At 44.2% G+C, this 21,909-nt stretch overlaps 1 protein-coding gene across 1 annotated transcript in view; it reads left to right on the plus strand.

Moving 5' to 3' along the window:
- Positions 1 to 21,909, plus strand: part of SLC6A19 (solute carrier family 6 member 19) — a 254,175-nt gene that overhangs the window by 138,425 nt on the left and 93,841 nt on the right. Inside the window, 1 exon segment of the mRNA XM_030209679.1 lies at positions 2,623 to 2,760. Coding sequence (XP_030065539.1) covers positions 2,623 to 2,760 — 138 coding nt within the window.

The following is a 21,909-nucleotide window of genomic DNA, read 5'->3' on the forward strand; positions in this document are numbered from 1 at the left end:
AGATACTGGGGAGCAGCAGACTGAATACATTTATAGGTTAGTAGAAGAAGTTTGAACAGGATGCGAAAACGGATAGGGAGCCAGTGAAGCGACTTGAGGAGAGGGGTAGTATGAGTAAAGCGACCCTGGCAGAAGACGAGTCAGGCAGCAGAGTTTTGAACCGATTGGAGAGGGGAGAGGTGACTAAGTGGGAGGCCAGCAAGAAGCAGATTGCAGTAGTCTAAACGAGAGGTGACAAGGGTTTGGATGAGGGTTTTGGTAGAGTGCTCGGAAAGAAAGGGGCGGATTTTACGGATGTTGTAAAGAAAGAAACGACAGGTCTTGGCGATCTGCTGGATATGAGCAGAGAAGGAGAGAGAAGAGTCAAAGATGACCCCAAGGTTTCGAGCTGAGGAGACAGGGAGAATGAGAGAGCCATCAACAGAAATAGAAAATGGGGGGAGTGGGGAGGTGGGTTTGGGGGGAAAATGAGAAGCTCGGTTTTGGTCATGTTTAATTTCTGATTTCTGATCACCTGTCAGCCTATCTGCTTGGCCTCTCCCTCCACTTCTACTCAAGTAATTACCTTTCCTGGTATGGATGCTGTTTTCTTTCCTATCATGACTATGTATTTCCTTTCAACTAAGTTTGTGTTGTTGGTATTGCTCTGTAAACTGCTTGGATCTGCCAGTTAGGCTAGGTGGTATATCAAGTTTAAATAGTAAACAGTAACTTTTTCCTATCCTCAATGATAGGTATTTCTTACTGTACACTCGCTCCACTTCCCGTGGTTACTGACATTTCTTGCTCCACTTCGCCTCCACCCCCCCCCCCTCCCCATGGTTACTAGATTTTATTTGCAGGTCCCTTCCCGTGCACTCCGCTCCATGGATAAATCCTTCTTATCTGTTCCCTTCTCCACTACTGCCAACTCCAGACTTCGCGCCTTCTGTCTCGCTGCACCCTACGCCTGGAATAAACTTCCTGAGCCCCTACGTCTTGCCCCATCCTTGGCCACCTTTAAATCTAGACTCAAAGCCCACCTCTTTAACATTGCTTTCGACTCGTAACCACTTGTAACCACTCGCCTCCACCTACCCTCCTCTCTTCCTTCCCATTCACATTAATTGATTTGATTTGCTTACTTTATTTATTTTTTGTCTATTAGATTGTAAGCTCTTTGAGCAGGGACTGTCTTTCTTCTATGTTTGTGCAGCGCTGCGTATGCCTTGTAGCGCTATAGAAATGCTAAATAGTAGTAGTAGTAGTAGTAGGTCCTACCTCCATCAGCTGCTACTTCTGTTTTCTCCCTCCTTCTGATGAGCAGTGGTTCTCCCTCCCTGATGACTGGCACATGATGTTCTTCACCCCCCTACTGTTCTGGTGCACACTGAAGCTGATGCCAATGCACTGTGCTGGGCCGATGTAGGGTCTTGAGTATCTGTACAGATACTCAAGGCTCCGCACTGGCCCAGCACAGAGAATTGGCATCAGCTTCAGTGAGCACCAGAACGGTAAGTGCAATGCCAGACAAGGTGGGTGGGGAACAGTAGCACCGGTCATTGGGAGGGGGGCAGTGGATAGCAGCGTCAGTAATGGGGTGGGGAATGGAGAACAGTAGCACTGGTCATTGGTAGAGGAGGGGAGGACAATAGTGCCGGTCATTGGTTGGGGAGGGGAGAACAAAAACACCGATCATCGGGTGGGGACTTGAATATAAACCAAAATCCCCATTTTGGGCCATTTTTTGGCCCAAAAATATCAGTTTAATTTGAATATATGCGGTATATGTTTCAGCCCCAGACCCAACTACTCCAAGGAATTGGGATACCAGTGTGAAAGATCCTCTCTTGGACAGAGGTTAAGGAAGTCACAGGTAAAGGTGGTGTTAAGGGACCCCCTGGGCTGACGGACATGCCAGAGCTAGACAGAGGAGCTGAAGATAACATGATAGGGCCTACCTGACCAGGTCTTATCTGTACATGCTTATCCAATGGGCCAGCTGCAACTTTATTAGCTGAGGGTGTAGTACCTTTCTGTTTTTTTCTCATAGTAAATAAGGAATAAAAGCCCAGCAGTACTCACAGTATAACAAAAATGGAAGAACATGTTGGGAGAAACTTTGGGCAGAATAACCATCCTCCTTTGGGCTCAAAGGGGGCATGCCCTTTTGATCACACCCTTTCAGGCCATGCCCCTGTGGCCATGCGAAGCAGACTCTGTGGTGCTTAAGATCTCCCAGGAAGGACCTTCCGATGATATCAGAGAGATCCTGCTCCAAACTGTCCTCACAGTGCCTGTGCCTCCGGACACTACTCAGTATCTCCAGCAGCTGATATCACCAAGCTCCTGTTACTCACTGTTACCAGAGATTCTATTTCATAAATACTTGAAGGAAGTTTTGTCATTGTCTACTACAAACTCTATAATGGTATCACATTTGTTTTGTTTACCTCAAAAAAGATTGTCCCAAATACCGTCCCAAACTAAGGAAGCAATAATGGAAGCATCTGGAAATGAATCTGAATTTGATTTGACTATTTTTTGAAACCTCAATTTGCCAATGTCAGGACATGATAGTCTTAGTTTTGACGTACCATGACACTATATATTTCTGACACCAATTCTTTCTATCTTTATTAGGTATAGCATCTATGTTTGTATCCTTTCTTGTTGGCTTATATTACAACACTATTATTGCCTGGGTGATGTGGTATTTCTTCAACTCTTTCCAAGAACCACTACCATGGAGTAGTTGTCCACTAAATGACAACTTGACGGGTAAGTATATTGCTAACAAATGTATGACTATTCAGAACTTTTATAAAGTTTATACTCTGTTTATTTTAGTATTTGTTGCATAAAAAGAAATTAAAGAGGTTGTTATAGAAAGGCTTTTCTGCATGCAAAACCTCTTGCATAAGTGCTTATACCAACAAAAAAGCAGATATTTATATGTATGGTGAGGTTTGCCTCTTTGCGAATAATACCAAAATCTGCAATAAGGTAGACACCATTGATTGGGGGGAATAATACGAGGAAGGACCTAGCGAAGTTTGAAGAATGGTCCAGAATTTAGCAGCTAAGATTTAATGCTTAAAAATGCAGAGTCATGCCTTTGGGCTGCAAAACCCCAAGGGAACTGTACAATTTAGGAGGGACTTGGGTGTGATCATATGTGAAGACCTTAAGGTGGCTAAAGGCTAATGCAAAAGCAGATTTTTCTTACCACATGGACACGTAGGGGAGGGGGGAGCACTTATAGCCACCAATTGAGGTTAGCGCTTTGCTAGAAATTATGGAAGTATTTTTTGTAGCGCTGGAAATGGTGTGTGCTCAAGATGGAACTACCGCAGGCAACTGCGTTGGACCAGCAGTAGTTCTGGGTTGCCACACGGCAAGCCTGTTGCCACAGGGTAGCCCTTTAGTAAAAGGGCTTGTATGTGACATAAATTCACAGGAGGTATATCTCTTTAAATTGAAAGGAAGCTCTGGAATGGGTAAGGATCGGATAAAGGTGAAAGGGGATAGACTCAGGAGTAACCTGAGGAAATACTTCTTCATGGAAAGGGAGGTGAATTTGTGGAACGACCTTTTGGTGAGGTTGTGGAGATGAAAGCTCTCTCAGCTCTGGCCCGCCCTTGTGGAAACAGGAAATGAGGGCAGACCAGAGCTGAGCGAGAGAGAGAAGGCAAAACAACTGAAGCACGGAGACGGAGCCCAGCCTGCAATGCTTTTTCTGCTGCTCTAACACCAACGATAGACGGGGAGATGAGAGAGAGAGAGAGAGACGCTTGGGGCTTGCGGCTGGGGAGGCTTAGCCTCCCCAAACCTCTTATACCGGGCACCTATGCTATTATGGTATGTTAGAATTGCTTTATAGGCCCTAAGTGACTTTTGTAGGTTTTTGAATTACTTCATAATATGCCCTGTACTGAATTTTGAATTCAGATTTAGATCACACATTTCTCAGTAGATGCTCTATGCGAGTTACATTCAAGTACAGTAGACGTTTTCTTTTCTCTGGTGGGCATACAGTCTCAGTTTAACCTGAGAAAATGGAAGGTTAAGTGACATTCAAGATCTTAAGGAGTAGCAGTGGAAATTTTAGCCCTAGTTCTCAGCATACTACTCTAACTACTAGGTACAGCTAGTACTTGTAGGACAGCTACATGGGTGCTGCATATATCCCCAGGGCCTCTGCTATAAGCAGCATAAGTTTACCTTTTTCTAGTATCAATAGTTGCTAGGCAGAACACTATATAAGTCTTAGACATTCTAGCCTCTTATAGAAAGGGAAAATTGTATAATATTGCATAACTGTCTTTTACTGTTGAGCCTCCCTGGCCTCTGATGAAATACACTAGGGAAAAGTCCTATCAAGCCTAAAGCTCTAGCCATATAGCCCCAGGAAGACTACAGATGTACTGTGCTAATCTAGTTGATATAATAGTCCAAGGAGTGATTCAGGAATGCACAGGAGACAGAAGCTACCTATCTGCCCTGTTGGATGTCTAATGGAACCAGGAATCCTCTACATCCCTTCTAAGGAACTGAAGAGGAAGGATAGACTGGGATATCAGTAGATAGCCCCACACAAGTGATGTAACTGGCCAGGAGCCATTTCTGACCAGTTAAATCACTTTGAATATCAACCCCATGGAAATTATGAACATGGCCAGTCTGTTTCCATATAAATCCGTGCCTTTCTAAAAACATGATTTTCACATGAATGCAGTTTACACATGGAAATGGCATATTGAGATAGACAGGGCAAGCCACTGGGATTGGTAGCATGGAATGCTGCTACTATTTGGGTTTCTGTCATGTACATGTGACCTGGATTGGCCACTGCTTACTGGGTCAGAGTGCGCCCTGTTTTGTTTCCGGTATTCCATGAGGTAGTGGCCATTTTTGTAAGCCAGTTTTAGATCCCTTTCACGTGTTAGCCACGTTACAGAACTTAGTTCTTACCTTGAATGTGGCTGAAAGAGGGCATTGTACACCATTCTGCCAGCTCTGACCTACTGCTCATCTCAGTACCAGGGAGACTCGTTGCCAGTGGGGCACAACCTCTGATCTGCAGTTAACTGTGAGTAAACGCGGTTATTCCAATAAAGGACGTTTTCGGAGAGATTAGTCTTCAGGTGTGAACTGGTGTGCCAATGTTATATAGCAGCAACAAGTCCTAGAGGCCTGCGTGTATGCAGGTCCCTGGAGCACTTTTAGTGGGTACCGCAGTGCACTTCAGCCAGGTGGCCCCAGGCCCACCCCCCTCCCACCTGTAACACTTGTGCTGGTAAATAGGAGGTCTCCAAAACCCACTGTACCCACATGTAGGTGCCCCCTTCACCCCTAAGAGCTATGGTAGTGTTGTACATTTGTGGGTAGTGGGTTTTGGGGGAAGGGAGTTGGGTACTCAGCACCCGTGGTAAGGGAGCTATGTATGTGGGAGCGTTGTCTGAAGTCCACCGCACTGACCTCTAGGGTGCCCAGTTGGTGTCCTGTCATGTCAGGGGGGCGAGTGTACTACGAATCATGGCCCCTCCCATGACCAAATGGCTCGGATTAGGATGTTTTTGAGCTGGGCGTTTTTAGTTTCCATTATCGCTAAGAAAAACAAACGCCCAGCTGAAAAATGTCCATTTTTTCGAAAATACGGTCTGTCCCACCACGTACCCGTTTTCGGACATCGACGCCCATGGAGATAGGCGTTCACGTTTGATTATGCCCCTCCACATAAACTAAGTTAAATAAACAGAACATATATTCCACTCATAATAAAACATCCAAAAACCAACTAACGTTAAAGAAGAATTTAAAAATTTTGCTCAAAGCCCACCTCTTCAATGTCGCCTTCGGCACCTAACCACTACACCTCTATTCAGGAAATCTTGACTGCCCCAACTTGACATTTCGTTCTTTAGATTGTAAGCTCCTTCGATCAGGGACTGTCCTTCTTTGTTAAACTGTACAGCGCTGCGTAACCCTAGTAGCTTTCTAGAAATGTTAAGTAGTAGTAGTAGTTAAGGGGGAATGCTACTGAGCTCTGGTAAAATATCACAGGAGTCACAAGCCTGTAGTAACTCAGTACCACAGGTTAGTAACTCCCATGGCAAATGAAGGACACAACTTGCATTCAACCTTGCAAGTTGCGTTATTTTTCTCCTTCGGAGCAATGCACAATTAATACATAGCACAATGCTTTGGGCAAATATTTTTAAATGGGGTAATGTATTAAGATGCACAAAATAAGATCTCCCAGAGACTTTCCCAGAACCCTGCCAGCAAAGACTGCCCCCTTTAGGTGGGATAAAGGTGGCTAAAGGTGAGCCGGTTGATATTGTGGCTCCCGATCCGCTACCGTATACAGTTCAAGCTTCTCCTATTGACCTTCAAGTGCACTCAATCTGCAGCCCCCCATTACCTCTCTACCCTCCTCTCCCAGTATGTTCCCACCCGTAACCTCCGCTCTCAGGACAAATCACTCCTATCCGTACCCTTCTCTACCACCGCTAACTCCAGACTCCGCCCCTTCTGCCTCGCATCACCTTATGCCTGGAACAGACTTCCAGAGCCCATACGCCATGCGCCCTTCCTCCCCATTTTCAAGTCCTTACTCAAAGCCCATCTCTTCTCCCTTGCTTTTGGCGCCTAATCACCCTCCCCATTCATGTTACCTACACTGACTACATAGTTTGTAACCTTTAGATTGTAAGCTCTCTTGAGCAGGGACTGTCCTTCCCCATGTTAAACTTGTACAGCGCTGCGTAACCCTGGCAGCGCTATAGAAATGCTAAGTAGTAGTAGTAGTATTGTGTATCTGGATTTTCAGAAGGCGTTTGACAAAGTATCTCATGAAAGACTCCAGAGGAAATTGGAGAATCATGGGATAGGAGGTAGTGTTCTATTGTGGATTAAAAACTAGTTAAAAGATAGAAAACAGAGAGTAGGGTTAAATGGTCAGTATTCTCAATGGAGAAGGGTAGTTAGTGGGGTTCCCCAGGGGTCTGTGCTGGGACCACTACTTTTTAACATATTTATAAATGATCTAGAGATGGAAGTAACTAGTGAGGTAATTAAATTTGCTGACGACACAAAGTTAGTCAAAGTCGTTAAATCGCGGGAGGATTGTGAAAAATTACAATAGGACCTTACGAGACTGGGAAACTGACCAGCTCATTTTCAAAAGAGAAGGGCGCCCATCTTTCAACACAAATCGGGAGATGGGCGGCCTTCTCTCAAGGTCGGCCAAATCGGCATAATCGAAAGCCGACTTGGCCATTCCTCAACTGCTTTCCGTTGCGGGGATGACCAAAGTTCACGGGGGCATGTTGGCGTGTACCGAAGGCGGGATGGGGGCATGGTTAACAGATGGGCATCCTCGGCCAATAATGGAAAAAAGAAGGGCGCCCCTGACGAGCATTTGGCCGACTTTACTTGGTCCATTTTTTCTTGTGACCAAGCCTCGAAAAGGTGCCCGAACTGACCAGATGACCACCGGAGGGAATCAGGGATGACCTCCCCTTACTCCCCCAGTGGTCACCAACCCCCTCCCACCCAAAAAAAGCAAATTAAAAAACATTTTTTTCCAGTCTCTATGTCAGCCTCAAATGTCATACCCAGCTCCATGACAGCAGTATGCAGGTCCCTTGAGCAGTTTTTAGTAGGTTCTGCAGTGCACTTCAGGCAGGCGGACCCAGGCCCATCCCCCCTACCTGTTACACTTGTGGTGGTAAATGGGAGCCCTCCAAAACCCACCACAAACCCACTGTACCCACATGTAGGTGCCCCCCTTTACCCTTTAAGGGCTATGGTACTGTTGTACAGTTGTGGGTAGTGGGTTTTGGGGGGCTCAGCACACAAGGTAAGGGAGCTATGCACCTGGGAGCAATTTCTGAAGTCCACTGCAGTGCCTCCTAGGGTGCCCGGTTGGTGTCCTGGCATGTGAGGGGGGATCAGTGCACTACGAATGCTGGCTCCTCCCATGACCAAATGGCTTGGATTTGGTCATTTTTGAGATGGCCAGCCTCGGTTTCCATTATCGGCGAAAACCGAGGTCGCCCATCTCTAAGGCCGGTGATCTCAACATTTAGGTCGACCATCTCTAAGGTTGACCTAAATGTTGAGATTTGGCTGTCCCCGACCATATTATCGAAACGAAAGATGGCCGCCCATCTTGTTTCGATAATAGGGGTTTCCCTGCCCCTTCGCCGGGCCGTCCTTACAGATGGGCGCCCTTAGAGATGGGCGGCCCCGTTCAATTATGCCCCTCTGAGTGTCTAAATGGCAGATGACGTTTAATGTGAGCAAGTGCAGAGTGATGCATGTGGGAAAGAGGAACCCGAATTATAGCTACGTCATGCAAGGTTCCATGTTAGGAGTCACCGACCAAAAAAGGGATCTAGGTGTTTTCATTGATGATACGTTGAAACCATCTGCTGAGTGTGCTGCTGCTGCTAAGAAAGCAAATAGAATTTATTTATTTATTTTATTTATTTGGATTTAGCTCACAGCTTTTTCAGTAGTAGCTCAAGGTGAGTTACATTCAGGTACTCTGGATATTTATTAGTTTGTTATTATTAGACAAGGAATAGAAAACAAAAATGAGGATGTTTATAATGCCTTTGTATTGGTCCATGGTGCGACTGCACCTCAAATATTGTGTTCAATTGTGGTCGCCGCATCTCAAAAAAGATATAGTGGAATTAGAAAAGGTGTAGAGAAGGGTGACAAAAATGATAATGGGGATGGGACGACTTCCCTATGAGGAAAGGCTAAAGCGGCTAAGGCTCTTCAGCTTGGAGAAAAGGCGGCTGAGGGGAGATATAGAGGTCTATTAAATAATGAATGGAGTTGAACGGGTAGACATGAAGTGTCTGTTTACGCTTTCCAAAAATACTAGGACTAGGGGGCATGTGATGAAGCTACAAAGTAATAAATTTAAAATGAATCGGAGAAAATGTTTCTTCACTCAACATGTAATTAAACTCTGGAATTTGTTGCCAGAGAATGTGATGAAGGTGGTTAGCTTAGCAGAGTTTTAAAAAGGTTTGGAAGGCTTCCTAAAGAAAAAGTCCATAGACTATTATTAAATTGGATTTGAGGAAAATCCACTATTTCTGGGATAAGCAGTATAAAATGTTTTGTACTTTTTTGGGGATCTCGCCAGGTATTTGTGACCTCGATTGGCCACTGTTGGAAACAGGATGCTGGGCTTGATGGACCTTTGGTCTATCCCAGCATGGCAATACTTATGTACTTATGTACTTTTTTAAAGAAAATTCCATATTTACACGGCTTGGTTCAGAATTAAGAAATATTTGCAGGTTAGAAGTATTTGAAGACTCCTCAAATACAAATATGTGAATATACATGTGTTAGCCAGGTTTAAATAATCTGAATCGAATGAAATATAAATGCATTTCCATCTATGAAAAGTCATACTGGGAAAGACCAAAGGTCCATCAAGCCCAGCATCCTGTTTCCAACAGTGGCAAATCCAGGTCACAAATACCTGGCAAGATCCAAAAAAAAGTACAAAACATTCTATACTGCACATCCCAGAAACAGTTGATTTTCCCCAAGTCCAATTTAATAATGGTCTATGGACTTTTCCTTTAGGAAGCCGTCCAAACATTTTTTAAAACTCTGCTAAGCTAACTGCCTTTACCAAATTTTCTGGCAACGAATGCCTGAGTTGAATTACAAGTTGAGTGAAGAAAACGTTTCTCTGATTCGTTTTAAATTTACTACTTTGTAGCTTCATCGCATTGTAGGGGTATTTCCCTGTGATCTAGCCTGAGCTGGTCTTGGCCTATACAAGCCTATGACATCTTGATATAATAAGATGGCTGCTGCAGCTCTCTGTGTCAGCAAGATCCAGCTTCAGCTTGTGGAAAATCACTGACAGGCTTGCTGAAGCCAAGGACATTCTGTGTTCCAACCATCCCCCTTCTATCTCTGAGACGCTGGGAAGGGAGTCATACTCATGGCACCAGAAGTTACCATCTCCAAGGTCACAAAACAAAGAACTCTTCTTACCCATGCACTGTACTGTATGAGAGGAGAATTGGTCCAGGCTATCACCCGAGAGAGAGGTCTGGAAAACGCAGGGAGAGTGGGAGAAGAAAGTTGTCGGAGACCCTCGGAGGGGTACCTGTGAAGGAACTGAGAAATCCAGCCAGGCTCGGGGTGAGCTAGAGACTGTATGATACCAACCTTGTGACCTGCATAACTGGTGCAAATACCTGTGGCAGAGATATTGGCTTTGAGAACCAAAGGAGAGACTGGAACCTGTGTGTTTGCTGAGATAGACCTGCACTACATAAGACACAGACAGCTAAGATAGCGTCTGGGGAGATTCTGCTCTGGTCTTATCTGAAGCCGTCATCAGGACAGCGTGGTAAGATCACAGTGATATATTTCCTGGTCTGGGGTTAGGCAGTGGTTTTATCTAAGTACGACTGGTTTATGTCAGCTCTTGGTCAGGGACAGCTGCTAATGTGTATTTTGCATAAGATGTGATAAGTTTCATAAGGATCATTAGGATATCATTTGTACTGTTCTAATCATTACTGTACGTAGTCTCAGGATAATCAGAGTGTAGTTAGACAATATATTTTGTTAGTGTGCATCAGTAAGAGATATTATACTGCATATAAGCTATTGCAGAGTGTCTATTTTTCTACCTGTAATAAATAATATATAATTCTCATCTGTGACGTGGCTTTGGTTTTTTTTTTTGACGAAGAACAAAACACTGGCAGGGTGCCAGCACAAGGTTTCTTTATAATATTTCCCCTAGACTGAGCGGAAACCTTGTAATAAGTTTTATCAGGGAATAATTATTGCCCTAATTACTTATTTTCACCCTACAGCATGCTCCCTAGTCCTAGTATTTTTGGAAAGCGTAAACAGACATTACGCGTCCACCCGTTCCACTCCACTCATTATTTTATAAACCTCTAGAAACAGGGTCAGAGGGATCGATCTTTATGCATTTAGGGCTGAATTCTATATAAGAAATGGTGAGTAGCGCACGTTAAATTGTGTGCATGGACAATTTACATGCACTACTCAATTGAGTAACAAGCCAATTAGTCATGAGAATTGGCTGATAACAACCAATTATCATCACATGCTGCTTTTTAAGCGTATTTTAAAAAGAGGCGTGCGTAAATTATACTGCGCATAGCTGAAAATGGGGCACAGCCACAAGAGGAGTGTAAGTGTGTCAAGGTGTTGATGACATTTATATACATTGTTATAGAATTTGGGGAAATGCGCATACATTTAAGTATGGGCATTTATATCAGGTTTTCAGCGGCCTAGGCGCTATAGATGCAGTTTATAGAATAGTACTATGTGCATGCGGGGGAGGGGTGGGGAGAGTGGATAGGGGTAGGTGGGGGGAGGAGTGGAGAAGGGTGTAAAGGGGGTTGCTAGGTAAGGGTTTAGTAGGGGAGTTAACTAATAAAAGTGATGATGGGATTGCATAAGTAAACTGTAATGTAAGGTACATTGTGTGAACATGTCGTGTTTAAATGTTGAAATGTGAAAGTCATCATCAATAAAAACGATTGAAAATAGAATAGTACTATGCGTGTTATTCCAACGTGTCTACATTTAAAATGCCTTATATAGAATCCAGCCCTAAATGCATCAGCCCCTTTAAGAAATTTCCTCAGATCATTGGGCCCTAAGTTAGTGGCCAGTGCTCCCGAGGAACAAAAATAACATCAGCTCAAAGATATCATCACTTTTCTACAAATAACCGCTTGCAAAGTTTAATACAAGGTACATTATTTGATTTGTACACAAATGAGGTGCTTTGCATCTCATTATGTAGTGCATGTTGCAGTAAATTGAAGTGCATTTTGGTAAAATAACACATGAATTTGCCATTTAACACACATTAACTGGCCCATATTATGTATTAAGTCCCAAATAAACCAAATAAAATCCCAAACCAGAAAAAAGTAACATAAAATTGTGACACTTCACTCCCCAAATGCATACTTATACCCAAGCCTTTACAACTTTCCTAAACATCAATGGGTTAATAATTAAAGCAATTTAATTGGTCAGAAGTGGCTCCTGGCTAGTTAAATCACTTGTTTGGGACTATCTGGTCATTTTCAGCAGCATTCAACCCGTTAGTGCTGCTGAAAATGTCCTTACCTTTTCACCCAACAAGGCCACTGTTTCACTCAGGTATTCAACATGGAAGTAGTTTGGTCATTTCATTTTTTTTTTTTTGGGGGGGGGGGGCAAATGGTGTGGCTTGGCTTATTAGCATATTCATTTGCATACATACATATTCATTATGGTTCTTTAAAAAACACACACCCCAGACTAAAACACTGAATATGAAGCCTGTATATCAAAGCAATGAAGTTTTTTTTTCTTTTTAACTGAAATGAGCCAGCACCAAGGGAAATTTCCCTCAATATGCCCCTCACATTCATACAAATTAGCAAGGGGAGAGTGCACTTTCCCTAGGTCTGGCACAGCACTATCTCTGTTCGCTTTCTTCTTCCTTATCAGAGTAGAGAGGTGTGGTAGTCATGTTAGTCCACTCTTAAGGTTATCAATAGAAATAAAACAAAATAAAACATGGAAAAGAAAATAAGATGATACCTTTTTTATTGGACATAACTTTTTTTTTTTGTTTCATATTTTTATTAAGGTTTTCCAAGCACAAAACAGAAAGGAAAAAAATCAAACAATAACAACAATCCATGGCAAATAAAGAACATAACTTAATACATTTCTTGATTAGCTTTCAAAGGTTGCCCTTTGTCATCAGATCGGAAATAAGCAAATGTGGTGGCAGATAGTATATATGAGTGAGACATCCAAGCATTACTTTGACAGTCTGACAGGGTGGGAGGGTGGGGGTAGGTAGTAGGTATTCATTGGGGACATCAAAGCATTTCATTGATATTCTAACAGGATGGGTGTGGATAGGTGAGAGGAGGGTGGTAAACAGAGAAATACAATTTTATGGTTTATAATGGGCTAGAAAACCCAAATCCTTGTTAAGTCCTGTCTGTTGGGTGTCAAAATATTCAATCATTCTGACTTCAAAGGTCTTACGTTCCTGTATTGTTTTAAAGTTACCTTTCAGGATTCTAACTATGAAATCACTGGTGCAGTGTCCTGGTCTTGTAAAATGCTGGCCCACCAGGGTGGGAATCTGACTGGTACCGGCTATCTTCATGTGATGTCTGTGCAGATTGAATCTTGTCTTAAGCATCTGGCCTGTTTCTCCAATATAGCATCCTTCATTACATTTTTTACACTGAATGATATATAACACATTGGAAGATGAGCATGTGAAAGATTCCTTTATGTTGAATATTTTTCCTTTGTGAATGACTGTGGGGTCCTGTGAAATGTTTTGGCATAGCTTGCAGCTGGATATATTGCAGGGAAATGTGCCCTTCTTTTCCTTTTCAGTCTGTGTTGGGAGTTTACTTCTGATTAGCTTGCATTTTAAGTTGGGTGGCTGTCGGAAGGCAAGCACTGGTGAGGATGGGAATATCTCTTTCAGTAATTCATCTTCCTGGAGTAGTGGCTGTAGGTCTCTTATGATTTTCCTCAGTTTCTCGAGCTCTGGGTTGTATGTCACTACAAGAGGGATTCTGTCTGTGGCTTTTTTTTCTTTGTACTGTAGCAGATTTTCCCTGGGTGATTTGAGGGAAGAGGCAATATTCTTGGAGATTATTTTGGGGTTGTAGCCGTTCTGTTTGAAGGATGCAGTCAGGGTTTCAAGGTGTCTGTCTCTATCCCCTGGGTCCGAGCAGATACAGTGGTATCTTGTGGCTTGGCTGTAAATAATGGATCTTTTTGTATGTGAAGGATGGAAGCTGGAGTTGTGGAGGTAGCTGCATCTGTCTGTGGGTTTCTTGTATATAGATGTTTGTATACAGCCATCACTGATTGAAACTATGGTGTCCAAAAAATTGACTTTTTCTGGGGAGTAGTCAATTTTGAATCTGATTGTAGGATGGTATGTATTGAAGGAAATGTATCAAGAAATGTATTAAGTTATGTCCAATAAAAAAGGTATCTTATTTTCTTTTCCATTCTTCCTTATCAGCAACTCTCCATACCATGCCACATAGAAAAAAACACCCCCCCCCCCAAACACCAATATACCTGCTACTGGGAAACTGGAAAATTCTGGACTGTTACACATTCCTATATAGACACTACATGCTAGCAGAATCCTTCACCTATGTTGCACATGCAAGATCATGGACAGACCCCTCATATGATACAAAATAGGGAAAACAGGGAGAGTAGTGGAAGGATCTTCCAACATAGGGTATTATCATGCAGGTAACTGCCAATAAAAACCCTTCCACTACTCTCCCTCTTTTCCTTTCTAGACTATTCATAGTGGTCATCTGTTCCCCCTCCCCCCATTGTTTTTTATCACTATACAAAACAAAGAGCCACAGAAAAACTGAAATAGAGATCTCCCTCAAGAAAGCCAGACTCTGTAAGCAGTGTAAACTCTGGTAAAAGTGAAACAGAAAATTATTTTCTCCTGCACTCTGCAAAATACAAAAATAGAAAAGATGTACATTTCACAAAGCAGGTACATCTCAGTCCTTAAAAAGTATTAAATAAAAGTATTTCTTTTCTACCTTTGTTATCCGAGCACTTTATTTTTCTAATTGGGCTGGTCCCAGTCTCTTTTCCACTTTCCACGTGTCAGTCTTCTCTAAATTCTTTTCCATGTTGGCGTTTCCATTTCTTCTCTCTCCTCTTGGCTTCTTCCTTTTCTTCTCTACATCTGTCTGGCAGTGACCTTTCATTTCATGTCCCCCCCCCCCCCACCCCTTATTTGTGTTTATCCTCCTTTCTCACACCTTAGACTCTGTTTCACTTCTCATCTACCTACTAGCTTTTACCATTGCTCCCTCTGTCTCTCACTTATCCAGTCTCCTAAACCCCATCTTTCCCCATTTTTCACTCACTTCCTTAGCCCCCATTCTTATCCTCTTAGCCCTCATCTACCCTCCACTCAGTCTCATCCCCTATCAGTCCCCAGTTCCATCCCTGTCTCTCTTTCATTCCCTTGCTTCCAAGGCCATTATTGTATCTCTTACCCTATACCCCATCCCCTTCCCCTCCCAAGTTCAGTGTCACTCTCCCAATCTTCCTCCCTCCCCCCCCCCCCCCCCACAGGGTCAGTGTCACTCTCCCTCCCTCCCTCCCTCCTTTCCCACAAGGTCCGGTGTCACCAGCCCTTCCTCCCTCCCTCCTTCCCTACAAGTCTGGTGTAGCTCGATCTCCCTTCCCCCCTGCCACTGCCGGGTCCTGTGTCGCACTCTCCCTCCCCAGCAGTGTTAGCAATGTAAGCACACTGCCTTTGCATGGCCTTGAAGCCTTCTCTCTATTGTGACTTCCTGTTTCCCCGTTTCACTCGCTGTAGAAAGAAGGCTTCCGGGCCACACAAAGGCAGTGTGCTTATATTGCTAACGCTGTCGGCAGCCTGGAAGATGGAAGGGCTGCAGTGGGAGCAGAACGGAGAGGAGGAGAGTGACACTGGAGCCTGCAGGAAGAAGAGAGAGAGATGCTGCCATGCAAGCCATTCAAATTGCGCCCATGGACCATGGTATTCAAGCTTCCTCAGGGGTTCAGTGCTTCACAGGCTCAGCCACAGAAAATTCTCTTTACTTAAAACAAAATAATTGTGTTTATTACCTTAAAGCTGACTACTCAATTTTTCAAAAGCAAAAAAACCTCTGTTCACAGCATGTTTCCAAATGACGCTGAAATGCCAGATGCTCTTTTACTCATTTAAATATACTCTGATAATATTATATCCTTTCAAATCAATTGGCTCAATTAAAGAATTCTTCAAAAAATTTTAATCAATCAGTCACAGAATTCAAGCCATTCTTTGTTTTGGTTAGCTGACATAGCAAATTCGCTGCATGTGGCAGCTTTGGAAAATTGCCTGTCCTCTGATTATGGGAGGCAACGCCTTGGGAGGCAATTCTACCTTTATTGGGTCCCCAACTAAGATCATTGTTATTGCTATGAGTGAGACTACCCAACAAAATAGTAAGAGACCAGATTAACCAGTTTTATCATGCCTCTTCTGGGTTCTTTGAGCCTGTAATGCGAGGGGACCCATTATTAGTTGTAATCCCCAATACGAGACTTTAAAGACAATTGATTGCCTCCAAGATCAGTATTTCTTGAGTCATAACATCAGTTACATCTGATGCTTGCAACTAAAAGTATGAAGTAAATGCAGAAGCAATATGTAAATGACGATTCCTCAGTAAATCCTATGAAACAGCAAAACTGGGGAGAGGATTTTGCTATTAGAAATCTCATCACACAAACAGTGTATCATCTCATCTTAAATTTTGCTGTTCAGTTAATATAACCTATAAGAAAAGTGGAGTTGCCTTTGTTTGTTGAATTTGTTACAGGCCTCCAGCCAAACGAACAGTGATGAGGTGGGCCACTTTAAAGCAGAGATGACAACAGACTTCTGGACATTCCATGGAAAATTTCACATTGGGGTGACTGTCTTTAGAGAGGAAGTCTGCTTGTCTGGCCTTAAGACTGAAGGGTTCTCACACATTTGAAATTCTCACATCAGTTCTTGAAGATATTCAAACAGAGTTTGCCATCAGACGAAAACTTGTTAGAACAACAAAAGACGATGGTCCCAAGCTGTCTCCCACAGTCAGTGCTGAACCCGGACATTCAATACCGGGCTGTTTCTGGTGACTGGCATTGAATATCCATTTAAATTTGGGTGGTTCCAACTTAACCAGCCAAGCCGATTTTCAGCACTAGCCGGTCAAGTTGGAGCTGACCAAAGTTATTCCATCTATTGTGGTAGCCAAATATGGCTGCCAAACTTAGCCAGCTCCATGGTGAAGATTGCTGGATAGCTGGTTAAGTGCCATTTCGACAGTCAAACTGCTTTAAATATCAGGCAGTTTGATTCCAACTTTGTGATGATAATGAAGATAAAGAAGAAGATGCAAGTGAATTAAACAGCACTGCTTCTAATGCAGGTGATAATGACAATAATGATGATAAAGTATTCTTTGCTACATGGAAGTCTGGTGTTTCAGAGGTTCCCTTGATCAAAACCTGCAGACCCAGTCAGAAGACATCAGTAATATTAATATTGCAACCTGGCCTGATTTGAGGAACTTTTTATCAGACTGAACAATCTACTTTCTGCTACAGCATTTGCTGAACACCTTTTTAGCTATGCTGGTTTAATAATGACTCACAAGCACATTCACATGAGTGACAGTCATTTTCAAATTTAGTTTTACAAAAAGCAAAGTGGATTGAATTGTAGAGCAGTAAAGTTGTTGGGATAAAAGCATTAAAAATAGCTGCATTGATTGTAGTTGCAATACTTTTACTTTTTATTCAAAAATAATTACATTAGGCAATAACTTTTGGTCCTTCTTTCTTTAGAGCCTTTGGCAGTGAAAATCAGAACCGATTCCCAGTTAGAAGGAATAAATCTGGGAAACAGAGAATACTGTATCAGCATGTTTGTGGTGACGTGTTATTATACAGCTAACTGTAATATGAGAAGGATTATGTCCATCATAAATACCTCTGGGACTTTCACTGGATTAAAGATTAACTATGACAAAACTGAAACCTTGTCTCTTGGGTCCAACAAACATGAAATTTGGCAAGATAACTTGGGAATAGGTATTGCCAAGGGGTGATTCAAGCTGTAATTGCCAAACGCTATATAATAATAACAGTTTCTATGATTGATAGAATTAAATCTTTATGTAAGAAATGGCAACATCTCCCTCTTTCTCTAATGGATCGTATAGCCTTAATAAAGAAGGTACTTTTCCCTAATTTTTTGTATCTTATCCAAGCGATGCCGATCTGCATTTCTAAAAATGACGCATCCCAAATTTGCTTTATCTTTCTGGCTTTTATGTGGAAATCTAGATCAGCCCATATAAGTTACCAAAGCCTATTGAAGGTCAAAGCACAGGGAGGTCTGGGATTACCTGACCTGAGAATGTATAACGTAACCTCGCTTATGAGATGGATACATGAAGCTTTTTGAGGGCAAAGTTGATACTCAACTATGGGGGGTGGGGGGTGGAAGGGGGCAGCTCTTCAGAGACCTACAGGGCAGAGGCGTAGCCAGGTTCTGATCTCAGGCAGTGGCATAACCAGACCTAACATTTTGGGTGGGCCCAGAGCTAATATGGGTGGGCACTGTGTATATAGGTATGAGTAATGTTTCTTGCTACAAAATAATGCATTAGAATGCACTTGATGATGCCCAACATCTGCCCTGCATCAACACATGGAAAAACCAATATTTTTAAATATGGTTTCATTATCCCACATCTTAAACTTGACCAGGCGTAAGTCTACTATAACAGCAAACATCTCAACACACATGACAGGATCCTACAGTATAATTACAGCAATGATATTATTCTTCAAACTTTGCTTCTCTACCCCTCCATCCAGCCCCGTAGCCCGGCATCAGCCCTTCTCTTCTCTACCCTACCCCCCCCCCCCCACCCATAGCCCAGCATCAGCCCTTCCCTTCCCCATCATCCATCCCATTGCTATGCATCAGCCCCACTCTAACCCCCACCCCTCCCTATAGTCTAGCATCAGTCCTGTCCTATCCCCTACCCATCCCCCATAGTCTGGCATCCCCCCCAACCCTGAAGCACACCAGCATTAAATATAAAATTTTGTTTTTTAATATCACCCCCATCCAGGAACCTGTCTACATTAAATATAAAGGTTTTTTAAATTTTAAATCTGGGCACTGCAGAGACCATCCCTACCCCAAAACCCACCAACATAAAATTAAAAAAAAAAAGGTTTGTTTGTTTTTTTAACCTATGCAATGAGCCTACCCCAACATTATTGGTGGGTTACTGGGTGGGGGTGGGCTCTTCACTGGTTAGGGAAAAAAGATTAAATATACGTTTTTTCCCCTAGGCAGTGAAGAGCCCATCCCCACCCAGAAGCCCACCACCAACATTACACTCACAAAAAAAAACATTCAGACAAAAACTGAAATGGAGACCCCCCCCCCCTTCCCTCCATCCAAGAAAGCCAGTCTCTACAAGCAGGGCAATATGGGTAACAGAGAAACATAAATGTTTTTTTCTCCTGTACTCTGCAAAATACAAAACTAAAAAAAAAATAAAAATTTAAAATTTTTTAAAAAAGTGCATTTCACAAAGCAGGCACATCTCAATCTTTAAAAATATTAAATAAAAATAATGTTTTTTTTTCTACCTTTGTTGTCTGTGCACTTTATTTTTCTGATTGGGTTAGTCCCACTCTCTTCCACTTTCTATATGTCAGTCTTCTAAATTCTTTTCCAGGTTGGCTTTTCCATTTCTTGTCTCTCCCCTTGTCATCATCCTTTCCCATTCAGTCACCAAGTCCCACTCATCTTCTGCTCTGTTCCCCTTCCCCCCACACCCCTAGTCACATCCAGGGCCGTGCCGATGTGGTAAGCGGGGTAAGCGCCGCAGGGGGGCGCCCACCTCTGGAGGGCGCCGCCGCGGTGCTTACCCTCGCCCCGCGCCGCAGAGGACTTTAAATCGTTTACCTCGGTCGCAGCAGCGTCAGTGAACGCGCTGCCGACGTTTCCCTTCCCTTGCACTCATTGGTTCCCTCAGTGTCCTGCCTTCTTCTGACGTCAGAAGAAGGCGGACACTGAGGGAACCAAGAGCGCGAAGGGAAGGGAGACGTCAGCAGCGCTCCACTTTCACTGATGCTGCTGCGACCGGAAGTAAAAGATTTAAAGACCCCATGGCGCGGAGGAAAGAGCAGAGAGGCATGGATGGGAGGGCAGCAGCAGGGCCCAGGGAGAGGACAAATTGCTGGAAGGGGAGGGGAGAGAGGAGGATTGCTAGCTATGGATGCAGCAGGGAAGGGCAGAGAGGGACAAGGATGGACATGGGGGCCCAGGGAGAGGACAAATTGCTGGAAATGGAGGGGAGGGGAGGGGAGGATTGCTGGCTATGGATGGAGGAGGGAAGGGCAGAGAGGGACAAGGATGGACATGCGGGCCCAGGGAGAGGACAAATTGCTGGAAATGGAGGGGAGGGGAGAGAGGAGGGATTGCTGGCTATGGATGGAGGAGGGAAGGGCAGAGAGGGACAAGGATGGACGTGGATGGGAGGAAAGGACCCAGGGAGAGAGAAGAAATTGCTGGAAATGGATATAGAGCAAGAAATGAAGAAGAAAGGAGGAAAGTAAAGAAATAAATGGAAAGGAAGCCCTGGAAATGGAGTTAAGAGGACAAATAGCAGCAGACTCAGATACTGGGCCAGCATGATCGGAAAAAGAAAGTCACCAGACAACAAAGGTAGAAAAAAAATCATTTTATTTTTATTTTAGCGTTTGGAATATGTCCACTTTGAGAATTTACATCTGCTATCTTATTTTGCAATGTATAGCAATTTGTTTCTAAGAATATTGCTGACAATTCCTGTCAGTGTGGCAAGTGGTGAGCGATCATTTTCACCGGGGGGGGGGGGGGGGGGGGGCGCCAACTGATAGTCTGCAGGGGGGCGCCAGAGACCCTAGGCACGGCCCTGGTCACATCCATCTACTGCTCCTTCTCCCTCCCTCCCTCCACCCACACCCTCTAGTATCATCCATCTTCTGCTCCTCCACACCACCTAGTCCCATTCATCTTCTGCTCCCTCTCCCTCCCCCACCAAGTCCCACTCATCTTCTTCTCTGTTCCCCTTCTCACACACCCCTAGTTGCATCCATCTTCTGTTCCTATTCTCTCCCACCCCCTCTAGTCCCATCCATCTTCTGCTCCCTCTCCCTTCTCTCACACCCCCTAGTAGTCCCGTCCATCTTGTGCTCCTTCTCCTTCTCCATCTCCCTCTCTTACTCTCTGCCTGTCTCATTTTTTTTTACCATTCGCCAGCCGGTCTCGCCCCTGTCTCTCTCTTGCTTTCCTTCCAGCACCCCCCCCCCCCCCGCCGCAGCCGCCACCACCGCCCCCGCAGCACTGGTGTCTTCTAGTTCTTTCTCTCTTTCCAGCCCTGTGGCGCCCGATATCGCACCCCCCCCCCCCCCCCCGTCTTCCAATCCCTCGAGTCACCAGCAGCTTCAGCGAGAAAGCAGTACACACACTGCTTTAGACCTACCCCGGAAGCCCTTCTCTCTCCTACAGTTTCCCTCCTATGCAGGAACAGGAAGTTGAAGCAGAGAGAAAGGCTTCTGGGGACAGGTCTAAAGCAGTGTGTGTACTGCTTTCTCGTTGAGGCTGCCGGCGGCTCGGGCATTGGAGGACTCGGGGGGGGGGGGGGGAGAAATACAGGGTGCTGCGATGCTGAAGGAAGAGAAAGATGGATGCTGCTGCTGCAGTTTGTTTGGGGGAGGGGCAATTGCCTGCCAAACAGAGTAGTTACTCACCTGTAACAGGTGTTCTCCGAAGACAGCAGGCAATATATTCTCACTGATGGGTGACGTCACGTCGGCCTGGAGGACTTTCCAGCAAAGTCCATGACAAAACTAAAAATGTCCCCCGTCGCGCGGGCGGATGCAGTGCGCATGCGCGCGTCCACTTTCCCGCCCGCCGCGCGGGCACATTCCTCAGTTAATTACAAGAATTAGAGGAATACAACTCCAAAGGGGAGGTGGGAGGGTTGTGAGAATATATTGCCTGCTGTCTTCGGAGAACACCTGTTACAGGTGAGTAACTACTCTTTCTCCAAAGACAAGCAGGCCAATATTCTCACTGATGGGGTATCCCTAGCCCCCAGGCTCACTCAACACAACAAAGAATGGTCAATTGGGTCCCGCAACGGCGAGGACAAAAAACAAAATTGACCTGAAACCAAATTCAACTAACTGAGAGTGCAGCCTGGAACAGAACAAAATGGGCCTAGG

The sequence above is a fragment of the Microcaecilia unicolor genome, chromosome 1 (assembly GCF_901765095.1).
Source record: "Microcaecilia unicolor chromosome 1, aMicUni1.1, whole genome shotgun sequence".
Classification (NCBI taxonomy): Eukaryota; Metazoa; Chordata; class Amphibia; order Gymnophiona; family Siphonopidae; genus Microcaecilia; species Microcaecilia unicolor.